General features: G+C 48.3%; 1 protein-coding gene across 1 annotated transcript in view; it reads right to left on the bottom strand.

Annotated features, from left to right (window-relative positions):
- Positions 1-14,246, bottom strand: part of PRELID2 (PRELI domain containing 2) — a 240,372-nt gene that overhangs the window by 58,648 nt on the left and 167,478 nt on the right. The window contains exon 4 of the mRNA XM_073620629.1: positions 11,450-11,610. Within this exon, the coding sequence (XP_073476730.1) occupies positions 11,450-11,610 (161 nt within the window). The remainder of the gene's footprint in view (positions 1-11,449; positions 11,611-14,246) is intronic.

Below are 14,246 nucleotides of genomic sequence, written 5' to 3'. Positions count from 1 at the left end.
GGACCTCGAATCGTAGATATTTTTGGTGAGCGGGAAAAATAGATACATGCAGGTATGCATCCTTGATGTCGATTGATGCCAGAAGTTTCCCTCCTTGTAGGATGGAAACTACTGACCTGATCGACTCCATGCGAAAGGAGCGAATATTCAGGAACCGATTTAGATCCTTGAAATCTAGAATGGATCGGACATCCCCATTTGGTTTTGGCACCGTGAAGAGGTTTGGAGTAAAACCCGAACCCCTGCTCTTGCAAGGGGACTTCCATGATCAACTTTTGAGACAAAAGCCGGTCTAATGCTAGAAACAGAGATTTTTTTCTCTGGATCTTTGGGGACATTTGACCTCAGAAAACAAAGAGAGGGACATTTTCAGAACTCTAGTTTGTAACCTAGAGCTACTGTGGAGGTGACCCATCTGTCCTGAAACTCTTCCTGCCAGACCCCTGAGAACTGCAGCAGTCTCCCCCCCCCCCCCCCGAGCAATTGGGGGCGCCCCTTCATAGAGAGGCCTTAGTATTCTGCTTTGTAGGTTTCCTTCCCCAGGACTTCTTCTGTCCCTGAGCTTGACCTTAAGGTTTACCGCTTGAACCTGACGGCGGAGGCCGTCCCGACTGCCTAGAGGCTGATGCCCTAGGCCCAGGAGAAGAGGCAGTTTAAATGAGAGCCGCTTACTCCTTCCCTTAACTGGTAAAAGGGTACTTTTTCCATTTGAAATCTTTTGGATGTAGTTGTCCAAATCATCTCCAAACAGACGTTCTCCGCAAAATGGAAAACCAGGCAAAAGCTTTTTGCATGGAGCCTTGGCTGACCAATTCTTCAACCACAGGATCCTACGCATATGCAGTAGCAAAAGTGTAAGGCAGCGTGATGCCTGATGAATAGAGACCTTTTTAGCGTCAAATGCAAAACATAGTGCAATTGGCAGCTCGGCTAATACCTGAGCCTGCTGAGCAGGGATAACTTTAAGCACCTGCTTCAGCTGGTCTTTTAGTGATTGACAAACGCCTATCTCTGGGAAAAGAGGTTTTCAACAAGAATTCCATCTTTTTATCCGCTGAGTCCCTCAACATCTGGGCATTGTCCACCGGACAAATTAAGCTTTTATTCACACCAGATATAGCAGCATCAACTGATGGTATGCTCTATCTTTTGGTGAATTTTTCCTCCATGGGGAGGAAAATGCCTATCTGGGTGGTCCCATTCAGCATATATGAGTTGCTCTAGCAATGTATGGACAGGAAAGGCATGTAGGGCCTGAGGGGTTTTAAAGAACCCAAAGAAGTAACAGGTCTTTCGGCCAACTCAATTAAGGGTAGCCTGAACGCAGAATGGACCATACCTATAAGGGATTGCACCAACAGCTTTTCAGACTGTGAGGCTGAAAAAGTTTCTTCTACAGTTGATTCTTCAGATGAGGAATCAGACTGTCCTTTATCCCGATCCCCTGAGGGCGATTCATCTGCCTCTGCCCACTGTTCCCCTGTATCAAGGCCCAGGGTGGGGGAGGGGGATCTATTGCATTTTCTTCCACTCTGGGAAAAGGATGTGATTAAAGCAGTTAACCTTTCTTCTAGCCCCACCAAGGCTGAGGATAAGGCGTTTTCAGTGACAAACGGGCTGAAATGTTGGAAGCAGCTGCAACACCTGGTAATTCCAGTGACAAACCCTGTCCAGCCACCTCTGGTCTATCCGGAGAGGATGGTACTGCGGGATCCACAGAACCTGAAGGATATGTCCTTGGTCTCTTTTTGGGGGTGATTGAACTCCCCTATCTGGAAGGCATAGTCCCAAGCACAAAAGCAGAGGTACTATAAACACAAGGCACCCAATGCTGAGCTATAGTCCAGCAATCAAATGCTGCTATTAATGTTCAGCCTAATGCTGAGTAAATGTGTCCAGGGAATGCCAGCATACACCAACCTACATGCCCCCTAGTTTGCTGCTGTGTCCGTCTTGCCAACTGTGTTTTTTTTTTTAAGGACTCGGCAGCCCCGCGCTTAGTGCTGTGTGAGATAATAGCCGCTGACCACGCACACGCTGGCGTTTAAGCCACGCCCCTCTTCCAGACACCCCCTTACCTTCACATCAATTCCCGCGGGTGCCATACGAGCGCATCCAGAGTGAGGAGGGAGGGGTGCCAAGGGGGAAGAGGATGAAGGGAGAGAGCCGCCATGACTCCTCGAGAGAGGGGGGGTGGCGGGAGCACGGCCGTCCGCCATAGCTCTACCTCAGTTCCTGGAGGGAAAATAAAGCCGCGTTGCCCCTGAGGGGGATGCCAAGAACTCTTCTAGGAACACCGAAGATTCCCTCCTCCAACCTTTCAGTGGCTGAGACCGACTCCTAGAGAAGCCTGGCTGTCTCCTGCTGACACTGAGCGAGATACTGAGCAGCATGGTGAGGTATGTGTTTTTACCCCCTCTAGTGGTGAAATTTAGGCATGACAACATGTAACTCAAAGAAAGAAGTCCATAAGTGAACTTGAAGTTCCTTAGGATTTCACTTACCTTTTCCCGCCCCAGGATTCTGTGGTATGACCAGACAGACCCAATCTTCACCCATCACGGCGGGCTGTGTTAAAAAACCTTCCTTTTTATTGGGGTTCCACTCCCTTAGACCTGTATAGCACCCTGCCAGAAAGCTTTATGGTATTAGTTGCATGACCAAAGCACTGGATCCCAGGGTCCAGCCCTCCAAGAGAGGCGTTACAGGCAAAACCTTGTTTCTTCCGGCACGAGGCCCGGGTACCATCCATTTTAGCCTTAATGGCACTTTGAATGGATCCGGTTGCATAGTTTTCTTGCTCCAGCAAGGCTTGCTTCAGTGGAGCTCTTCATAGTACATCTTTAACCGTGACCAACACCTTAGACACTGGCGAAAAAACTGAGGCGCTCCCTGCATGGGAGGGGTTATATAGGGAGGCAACTTCCTGTTTAGGGTGTGCCAGTGTTCATCACCTGAAGGGGGCCCATAACCCACATATGTTATTACTATGCTGCTCTGTGTCCCGTGATGTACGATAAAGAAAGGAAGTTCCAAAACATCTGGGGTGCCAAGGTTCGCCATCATTGGGCTAGACAATGGCACCCCGATTGCCATTAGGTATCGGAATGAATTCCTTGAACCCATTGTCAGATCCTACGTTGGTGCAGTGGGTCCTGTGTTCCTTCTGGTGCACGACAATGCCTGGCCTCATGTGGCGAGAGTATGCAGCCAGTTCCTGGAGGATGAAGAAATTGATACCATTGAATGGCCCCCATGCTCACATGACCTAAATCCAATAGAACACCTTTGGCACATTATGCTATGATCCATCTGACGCCACCAGGTTGCACCTCAGTCTGTTCAGGAGCTCAGTTTTTTAAATTTTTGGAGTCTCTTTGAATTCATCCCTCTGTACATTCATAATTTTCATCAAACGATGTGGCATCCTTTCGTTCCTAACACATTACCCAGTCCATATCAGTATAGATATCCAGCATGATATTTTTTACCATTGAGACCTGATGAGAGATTATATATATATATATATATATATATTTCTGCCACACCTTCACCTCCTACCCTGCCTTTTAAATTTACCTTCTGTGTAGTTGAGTGGAACTTTTCACTGCCCCAGCATGGCCAGGAGTGCTTTGTACTTGTGACTGGGCAAGGCTAAAGAGAGACCAAAGCCACTATTTTTTATGGATGGGTCTGCTACACGTGCAAATTTTAAAATATGCCACAGTTGCCACCCTGTACCAAAAGATGCCTGAACAAGGACCAGAATTACCAGGTGTTATTTAAATTAAAGCTGTAGATCTTTTGAATTTACATGAATTCGTAGGGACAATCTGCAGGAGGTGAAAACATGATGCAATGCTTGTTAATGAGATTTCCATTATTCTTCAGGACTCTCGTCCAACAATCACTGATTGAAAAGGAGTCTGGCGGAAAAACGTTGACCAAATATTGGCTTCATGCAATCAGATGCAGCCGCTGTTAAGGCAATCTAACAGAATTTGGGGCTGTCCTAATACAATAGTCACAACAGGAGATTCCTCCATCTGCAGGCTGAACAAAAATAATCTGTGTGCAGTTTCTGAAAATTCTGGGAGCTCTGACTTCCATCCCTAAATACTGCTAGCTTTAGCTATGTGTAATTTCTCACTTTCTCTTGGAACTGAGCCATGGGGAGGAACACAGTCCATTCTCTTTTTTTTACCTGTCTTTCTCTCTCCTTTTTACTTTGTAGTCTTCTCCACCTCTGCCCTTTCCTTCCTCCCTCTCCTCTCGTTATTTTTCCTTCCCAATCTCTCTCCTCTACACAGGGTTGGTGCTACCACTAGGCGAACTGGGCAGCCACCTGGGCGCGCTGCCACCTAGGGAGCAGCCATGTGCCACATTCCTCTCCTGTCACCTCCTCACCCCCGGTGGATGTCACCGCTAGAGCCGCCGTCCCACACGCACACACAGGTGCACCTACGCACAGCGGAAGTGAGCTGAGATCCCGGCATTGGACAAGGTCATTTCACTGGATGATGTGATCGCCGGTCATCGCCAGCCAGCATGGAGCTTGGGGTGGAGATGTCGGCGTGGCCGATCTGCAGGAGTGTACCGGAGGCGGAGAGGAAATGTCTGCTATGGGGGGACCACGCACAAGCTGCAAGCTGAGATGAAGGAGTTCAGGTGCAGGGTGGAGAGGTAGCTGGAGGACGTGCTGCACCTGGGGGGCCCTTCTCCGTCACCGATCTGTGAGAACCGGAGGCTGCGAGAGCAGGTGGACTAACTCTGCTTTCAGGTGGAACCGTGGAAGCACTGAGCCGGGTGGCGGGACTGACAGACCAGGTACTCCAAACATGCGCTACTTACTGTGTCTGGCAAGGCAGCTCAGGTAAGTTCAATGAGGGGGTAACACATCACAGGGGTGTATAGTCTATAACAGGGCAGTGTGTGCAGGAAGGGGGTGTAGGGTTAAAAAGGAGGGGCAGTGTGTACAGGAAGGGGGTGTAGGGTTAAAAAGGGGCAGTGTGTATATGAAGGGGGTGTAGGGTTAAAGGGGGCAGTGTGTATAGGAAGGGGGTGTAGGGTTAAAGGGGGTGTAGCATTAAAGGGGGGCAATGTGTGCAGGAAGGGGGGTGTAGGATTAAAGGGGGCAGTGTATACAGGAAGGGGAGTGTTTACAGCTTATTTTTTGTGGGGGGGGGTTGCAAGTAGCTGCTCTTGCCTAGGGCACAAAATAGTCTAGCACCGGCCCTGCCTCTACCCTTTTACCAATGACCAGTGTAGCAAACCATGTGGAACGACCGATGAATTATTGGGCATTTTGGCCCCAGACATTAAGCCACTGTTTCTGGTCATTAGCGTCTTTACTTTTGTTTTTGTATGTTTTGTTGTGTGCATTGAACCTTTGCCCGTGTGGCCTCCACTTTTTTTAAAATCCTAATAAACAATAAAAAGAAAAAATATTGAAACTGAAATTAAACATTTACATGTTAACACGTTAACACTGTGTCTCTGCAGTGTGTGTATTACCTCCAGATACAGATGGCGGCGCTGTTAGATGCAGCGGCTATTTCGGGTCCAAAAGACAGAGTTTTTATGTCTTCTAATGTTGTCTCTGTCTTCAAATAGTCTTACCTTATCACAAAGTCATCTGGAAACTACTTTAAAACATAACTACGATTGCCAAAGTCTTTTGGATATCGGCCATATACACAAACATCAACTTTCACCGGCGGCTATCAAGAAGCTACGAGACCTCTGTTTACTGAAACCTGACCCTGAGACCGCAGTTTCGCCTACTGAAGCTTCCCGCACAAGACAGCGACGCAAGCATTGTGAGAGGAGACGGAAACGCGGTAAGCGTGGAGGTATACGAGCTAGGCTAAGGGCTAAACCCACAAGGCCGGCTCTTCCAACACTTATGCTCTCTAATGTTCGCTCACTGGAAAATAAACTGGACTTAATTCAACTCAGTTGGTCTACACAGCATGAGACAAGAGATTGTTGTGCGTTAATCTTCACTGAAACATGGCTAAATAACAACATCCCGGATTCCTCCATTCAGCTACACGGGCTAACCTGCTACCGAGCACATAGAGATTCATCACTGTCCGGTAAGACTCGTGGAGGTGGTCTGTGTGTGTATATCAACAAAGAATGGTGTAACAATGCTGTCGTGGTAACAAAACACTGCTCATCACTGGTAGAGTTTATGTTTGTGAAGTGTTGACCATTCTATCTGCCGAGAAAGTTCACAGCCATTGTTATTGTCTCGGTTTACATTCCCCCATGTGTGAACACTAAGGACGCGCTTTGCGAACTCTACAGCTCTATCAGCGAACATCAAACAAACACCCCTGGTGGCTTTTTCATTATTGCTGGTGACTTCAACCATGCAAACTTAAAGACAGTTTTGCCGAAGTTCTACCAACATGTGAATTTTGCAACAAGGGGAAACAACATACTGGATTTTGTTTATACAACAGAGAAAAATGCATACAAGGCTGAACCCGGCCCCCACCTTGGGTATTCAGATCACATCTCTGTTATGCTAATTCCAGCATACAAACCGTTGCTTACACTTGCAAAACCGGTTCAAAAAGAAATCACAGTAAGGCCAGACAATGCTACCCCAGTACTGCAGGACTGCTTTCAGCACACAGATTGGAACATGTTTAAAGAGGCAACCACTTACAACAATCATACAGACTTACAAGAGTACACTGAAACAGTGACTGCTTACATCAAAAAGTGCATAGATGATGTGACGGTTACCAAGATTATTACCACAAGTGTCAACCAGAAGCCATGGATGACAGCAGAGGTTCGTGGGCTGTTAAAGACCAGAGATGAGGTATTCAGATCAGGAGATAAAACAGATCTCAAAACAGCAAGAGACAATCTGTCTCATGGCATCAAGAAGGCAAAACAACAATATGCTAAAAAAATGAATAAACACTTTAGCGACAGCAAAGACACACGGGCCCTGTGGCAAGCCATCCAGACCATCACTAATTACAAGCCCCTGCCACAGGCCAATGATAATGATACTTCTCTCCCGGATGCATTCAACCACTTTTATGCACGGTTTGAGATGCAGAACCAAACACCTTCACAAAAACTACTCATATCCCGAAATGACTGGGCGCTCTGCTTTTCTCCAGCCGAGATAAGGAAGACCCTGTTCAGGATCAAGCGACGGAAGGCTACTCGCCCTGATGACATACCTGGACGTGTGCTGAGAGACTGTGCTGTACAGCTGACAGATGTCTTTACAGATATCTTTAATATTTCGCTGAGCCAGGCAGTTGTTCCTACGTGTCTTAAATCCACCATCATACAGTACCTGACCGTGAGATTGTGTTTCCAGCGCGATACCATCGCGCTGGTTCTCGGCGACAGGGTACTGTGAATGTCGCGCTGGCTCACTCATCGGGAAAGGAAAACTTTGTTTTCCTTCCGCGATGAGTGACAGGCAGCGCTGACAGCTGTCTAGTATGAATCCTGAGGCGGGAACACCGCGCCAAATTTTAAATGAAAAAACCGGCGTGGGTTCCCCCCTAGGAGCATACCAGGCCCTTAGGTCTGGCATGGATTGTAAGGGGAACCCCCTATGCCGAAAAATCGGCGTGGGGGTCCCCCCCAATCCATACCAGACCCTTATCCGAGCACGCAGCCCGGCCGGCCAGGAAAGGGGGTGGGGACGAGCGAGCGCCCCCCCCCTCCTGAGCCGTACCAGGCCGCATGCCCTCAACATGGGGGGGTGGGTGCCTTGGGGGAGGGGGGCGCCCTGCGGGCCCCCCCACCCCAAAGCACCTTGTCCCCATGTTGATGAGGACAAGGGCCTCTTCCCGACAACCCTGGCCGTTGGTTGTCGGGGTCTGCGGGCGGGGGGCTTATCGGAATCCGGGGGCCCCCACTTAATAAGGGCCCGGCCCCCCACCCTGTGTGAATGAGTTTGGGGTACATGGTACCCCTACCCATTCACCTAGGCAAAAGTGTCAATATAAAAAAAACACATTACACAGGTTTTAAGAATAATTTATTAGTCAGCTCCGGGGTCTTCTTCCGACTTCGGGGGGTCTCCTTCCGACTTCTCCCGGTGTTCGGCCTCTTCTCCCGGGCCCCGCCGCTATCTTCTTCCAGCTCTATTGCCAGCGAGGGGCCCGGTCTGCTGCCGCTGTCTCGCCGCCGCTGTCTCGCCGCTTCTTCTCTTCTTTTCTTCTTCCCCGATGTTGACACGACGCTCTCTCCGGCTCGAATGCTGTGTGCGAGCTGCGGAGCCATTTATATAGGCGGTAACCCCGCCCCCTTACGAGGTCATGGTCCCAGCATGCGCAGGGACTCTGGCATCATAAGGGGGCATGGCCCCAGAGTCCCTGCGCATGCTGGGACCATGACGTCGTAAGGGGGCGGGGTTACCGCCTATATAAATGGCTCCGCAGCTCGCACACAGCATTCGAGCCGGAGAGAGCGTCGTGTCAACATCGGGGAAGAAGAAAAGAAGAGAAGAAGCGGCGAGACAGCGGCGGCGAGACAGCGGCGGCGAGACAGCGGCGGCGAGACAGCGGCGGCAGACCGGGCCCCTCGCTGGCAATAGAGCTGGAAGAAGATAGCGGCGGGGCCCGGGAGAAGAGGCCGAACACCGGGAGAAGTCGGAAGGAGACCCCCCGAAGTCGGAAGAAGACCCCGGAGCTGACTAATAAATTATTCTTAAAACCTGTGTAATGTGTTTTTTTTATATTGACACTTTTGCCTAGGTGAATGGGTAGGGGTACCATGTACCCCAAACTCATTCACACAGGGTGGGGGGCCGGGATCTGGGGGCCCCCTTATTAAGGGGGGCCCCCGGATTCCGATAAGCCCCCCGCCCGCAGACCCCGACAACCAACGGCCAGGGTTGTCGGGAAGAGGCCCTTGTCCTCATCAACATGGGGACAAGGTGCTTTGGGGTGGGGGGGCCCCGCAGGGCGCCCCCCCTCCCCCAAGGCACCCACCCCCCCATGTTGAGGGCATGCGGCCTGGTACGGCTCAGGAGGGGGGGGGCCGCTCGCTCGTTCCCACCCCCTTTCCTGGCTGGCCGGGCTGCGTGCTCGGATAAGGGTCTGGTATGGATTGGGGGGGGACCCCCACGCCGATTTTTCGGCATAGGGGGTTCCCCTTACAATCCATGCCAGACCTAAGGGCCTGGTATGCTCCTAGGGGGGAACCCACGCCGGTTTTTTCATTTAAAATTTGGCGCGGTGTTCCCGCCTCAGGATTCATACCAGACAGCTGTCAGCGCTGCCTGTCACTCATCGCGGAAGGAAAACAAAGTTTTCCTTTCCCGATGAGTGAGCCATCTCGGCGCTGGCTCCTGCGACGGGGCTCGTAGGTGTCAAATCTCGCCGAGAAGTGCGGCGAGATTGACACAATATCGCGGTCACCTACTGTAATTCCAGTGCCAAAGAAGACACCTGTGTCCTGTTTGAATGACTATCGTCCCACAGCACTAACTCCAATAATGATGAAGTGCTTTGAGAGGTTAGTCATGCATCACATTAAGTCCAGTCTTTCAAACATGCTGGACCCATATCAGTTTGCATACCGTCCAAACTGTTCCACAGACGATGCAGTATCTTCTACTTTTCACTTGTTCCTTACCCACTTAGAATAGAAAGACTCTTATGTTAGAATGTTGTTCATTGACTTTAGCTCAATAATTCCTCAGAAACGTATCATTAAATTGAACTCGCTGGGCCTCAACCTGCCCCTCTAATTGGATCCTGGACTTTTTAACCAGAAGACCTCAGTCAGTTTGTGTTGGCTGCAGCATGTAGAGCATTACCACTCTGAGCACGGGTGGCCCACAGGGATATGTGCTCAGCCCGCTGCTCTTCACACTGCTGACCCACGACTGTACTGCCAAGTTCAGCTCCAACCATATCATCAAGTTTGCGGATGACACAACTGTGGTAGGTCTCATCAGCCACAATGATGAAACGCTCTACAGAGAGGAAGTGGAACAACTGGTTAAATGGTGTAGTACAAACAACCTGTTCCTTAATGTAAACAAAACAAAGGAGGTTGTGATGGAATTCAGGAGAAATTCTGTTGATCACCGCCCACTGACCATCGACAGCTTGACTGTGGCGAGAGTAATCAGTATTAAATTCCTGGGAGTGCACATCTCAGAGGATCTTACCTGGACAACCAACATCACGTCACTAACCAAGAAGGCACAACAGCGCCTATATTTTCTCCGCCGCCTTGAAAAAAGCCAGTCTCCCTCCACCCATCCTTACTACATTCTATAGGGGAACCATTGAAAGCGTGCTGACCAGCTGCATCATTGTCTGGTATGGGAACTGCAATTCTGCTGACCGCAAGACCCTGCAGCGGCTAGTGAAGATGGCTGAAAAGATTATTGGTGTCTCTCTCCCCTCCATCCTGGACAATTTCCATATACGATGCTCCAGCAAAGCTACCAGTATCGTGAGGGATCCTACCCATCCCTCCCACAGTCTCTTTCAGCTCTTGCCATCAGGTAGAAAATACCGGAGTATCAAAACCAGGACTGTCAGGCTGCTCAACAGTTTTTTCCCCCAGGCTGTGAGAGCCCTCAACTCCAATCCTCACGTCCCCTCCTTTTTAATTTTGAATATGCACTAGACACTGTTCTAAACACTTGCTGCTACAAAGACTTTTGGAAACATATAGTATATGTACAGTTACGTAGTTCCCAGATGTGTATAGGTTTTTTTATTGGCGTTTTTATTCTTTGTATATTTATTTATAATTATGTTTAATTTGTATGTAGCACAGTGGCCCTGTGAGATACGACATTTCGTTAAACTGTATGTTCTTACGTGTAGTAGAATGACAAAGCTTGACTTGACTTGAAATACATACAAAACAATATATCTATTACATAAAAAAAAAAACTGGAGTTCTACAGCCTTGGATAGAGTGGGGGAGGCTTAGAAGACCTGACAGTTTTTTTGTTTGTTTTTTTTACTGTGGTCTGTGTTTCCAATTTACACATTCCAACCTTCCCCATTTGACTAAAAAGATGATGTTTCTGATGTGGTCTTTGTTCCCACTGGAGAAGTTTCTCTAACCCTGTCACTGGGACAGGAAGCGAGAGGTAATCTATTCAATGTAGATACAGCTAGCAAAAAAATCACCTGGCAAGGGATCTTCCTATTTTTTAACTGGGGCCAAAGCATCAAAACAAATTGAGTCTGGGATACAGTTACTAGCTATTTCCTAGGAAAAAGTAATTTCCCTGCATATAATCTAATTTATTGTACAGTAATCTAACTAAAAGGACACCATTTACAGACTTGTTTCTATAACCCTATATTGACTAATACATAGCCTCACAGGATATTTTAAATATATATATTTTTTTATGTATATAAGAACCTTCACGTACAGTACATATTTAACATGGTACTAAGAACTATTACGACAGATCCCTTACCAGTTGGGATTCTCTTCACATTCCTTGTACATAGACTCTTCATTCATGGACGCATACTGGGACCATGTTAAACAGCGGCTCTTTAGAGTCATCACTCTTGCTTTCATATCCAGCCATGATTCTTCTTCCATGTATATATTTGCCACTTTTAGGATACTGCACTGTGTAGAACATAAAAATGCATATATAACAAGTCTTTAAAACTGGATGACATCAGTTATGACTCATTTAACTTCAATACAAAGTACTTTTGTAAATGTTTAGATTTAATGTCAGTTTGGTATCCGATAGCAAGCAGATTGCACTTACCAAATAAGATTTGATGTGTTGATAATGACTTAGTATAAGAGACAGCAGAGCATCATAAGCCCTGTACTGCATGCATTAGCCATACTACAAGTCACGTCAGGAAAAAAAAAGCAAAAACATACATATCCATCAATCACGAATGAATGGATCATGAAATCCAACTCTTACTCCAAGCCAAATCAATTTTCTTATTGCCATTAGGCTTGGTTCATAATGACAAGTTAATAAAATACTTTTTGAACAAAAAAACAAAAATGCAAAAAAGCACATTACAGTTAAAGAAAACATACTGTAGATAGCTTATGGTGTCAGCACAGTATAGTATCAGTCCTATAAATTAAAGTAATACGAAAGGCTTGTGTTTTATTTTTCTTAAATAACATACGTTACCTGTTTTATGCAAAGGTTTTACACAGAGTAGCCCTGTTCCTCTTCTTGGGTTTCCCCCCTAGCGCTCTGGGCTCTAACCCCCCCCCATGGGCACTCATGCGTGCTCACATCCGAGCCCTGCTTTCTGTGTCCATAAGACACAGAGAGCAGGGCTCGGCACCACCTCCTCCCTTCTCATTGGCTCTGATAGAATGCAGTAGGATAAAAAAAAAAAACTCTGCCTTTAGAATAACTTTAAGGCAAACAAAGATGAGTGCATAGAATGCATTAAGGTAAAACCCCTTCTGCCACGGGGGCGTGGTTTGACTGGAGTCCGAAATGGCTGCCTGAATACAGAGCTTCAGCCACTCGAGGATTAAAACCAGCCTTTTATTGGGGACCGACGCAATATTCCACGATGGGAAAACCTAATAGGAGCGCCTCAGCCTCCCGGACACCGAAGGAGCCGATAACCCAGCTCAGCCGCAATATCCCGGAGATTTTCCGTACACTCCGGTCCGGCGACCACGAGGCCTTGCAGACACCACAGGCCTCAGGCTCCATTTCGCCCAGCCATGATTCGGACTCGCAGCTGACAGACGGGGACACGCGACCCCGCAGACACAGCCAAGCGGTCAATCTCTCGGACCTACAACATGTTGCAGTGGACATTACCAATAACATTACAGGCACCCTGAAAGCAGCCATATTAGATCTCAAGATGGACATTCAAGCAGTGGCGGCCCGGATCACAGACGTGGAGCAAACCACGCAGCTCCACAAAGCAGCTATCAGGCAAGTGCAACATACATATGATGCCCAACTATCATATCTATATGATTTACGCCAAGTCGAAGACCTCGACAACCGAGGACGGAGGCACAACATTCGTGTTAGAGGGGTCCCGGAGAGCCTAGAAGCGGGTTCATTGCCCCAGGTAGTCTGTGCCATCTTTAACAACCTGTTAGATCGTCCTCCGGACTCCCCAATTGAGATGGAGAGACTGCATCGAGCCCTCAGACCTCCCCCCCGAGACAATGAGCCCCCGAGGGATGTTATATGTTGTGTGGTGAACTTTCCGTTGAAAGAGGAAATCTTGAGAAAAGCTAGGGAGAGGGGCCAAATACACCACAATGGCACTGAGATTAAGCTTTTCCAAGATCTCTCCCCAACCACTTTGCAGAATAGACGGGCACTGCGCCCTCTGTTGGACCAGCTCAGAGCGCGGAACATACAATATCGCTGGAAATTCCCCTTCTGTTTGTCCGCCACCGCTAGGGGCCGCACTGCGCTCCTGAGATCACCAGACGATCTAGCAGCCTTTTGTGATCAGCTCGATCTACCGCTGACGGAGCTTCCGGACTGGTGTTCGTTCCACTTCCCGTTCGAGCCATGGAGACCACTTTCACACAACCCCTCGCCTAAAGCACAGAGACATCGCTCCAGACGAAGAAGATCGGGTCCCCCCTCTCCCGGGGCTCACACTTCCCGCCGAGATTCTACATACTGCGAGATGGGACAACCTGTAACCCCCCGAAGGAACAACCATGAAGCCTGAAATACTCAGTACCTGATTCTATTTGAGTAAGCCGGTTTCTCCAGAGAGACTCACACCACTGTTACTGACTTTTAATTTGCCAGGTCCGTTCTCTGCTTCCCAGCCCTTCCCACACTTCGTTATCAACATACATGCAAGGAAGTCTTACAGCGTATCCTATGAGTAGCAGAAAAGAACCTGCTAACCAGCCACAAAATAGACCCCGAAACACTTAAACAAACATCGGGAACTATTAAGCTAAGAGGAATTGAGCATACTCCATTTACCCAAGAACAGCAAGGAGAAAAAGAAGATGAGGAGACAGCAAAAATAAGGGACCGACCGTGGCAGCCAAAGGGTCTTGAGACGAGATCATCATTTGGACATCACGGGCTACAGGAACTGCTCAGCAAGCTACAGAACCAGCACTACGTCACAGATGAAGCAACCCATACAGAAGACTCTTAGAACATTCTCTTCCTATTACAGCTACCGAAGATGACCACTTCAGGTGATGAACAGACACACTGTTCTTAGTTTAAAGAAAACAACCATTGCAATGTTACTGAAGTGACTGGGTCA

The sequence above is a fragment of the Aquarana catesbeiana genome, linkage group LG03 (genome assembly GCF_042186555.1).
Source record: "Aquarana catesbeiana isolate 2022-GZ linkage group LG03, ASM4218655v1, whole genome shotgun sequence".
Lineage (NCBI taxonomy): Eukaryota > Metazoa > Chordata > Amphibia > Anura > Ranidae > Aquarana > Aquarana catesbeiana.
Note: the sequence above shows the minus strand (reverse complement) of the source record. Positions and strands in the feature narration are given on the sequence as shown.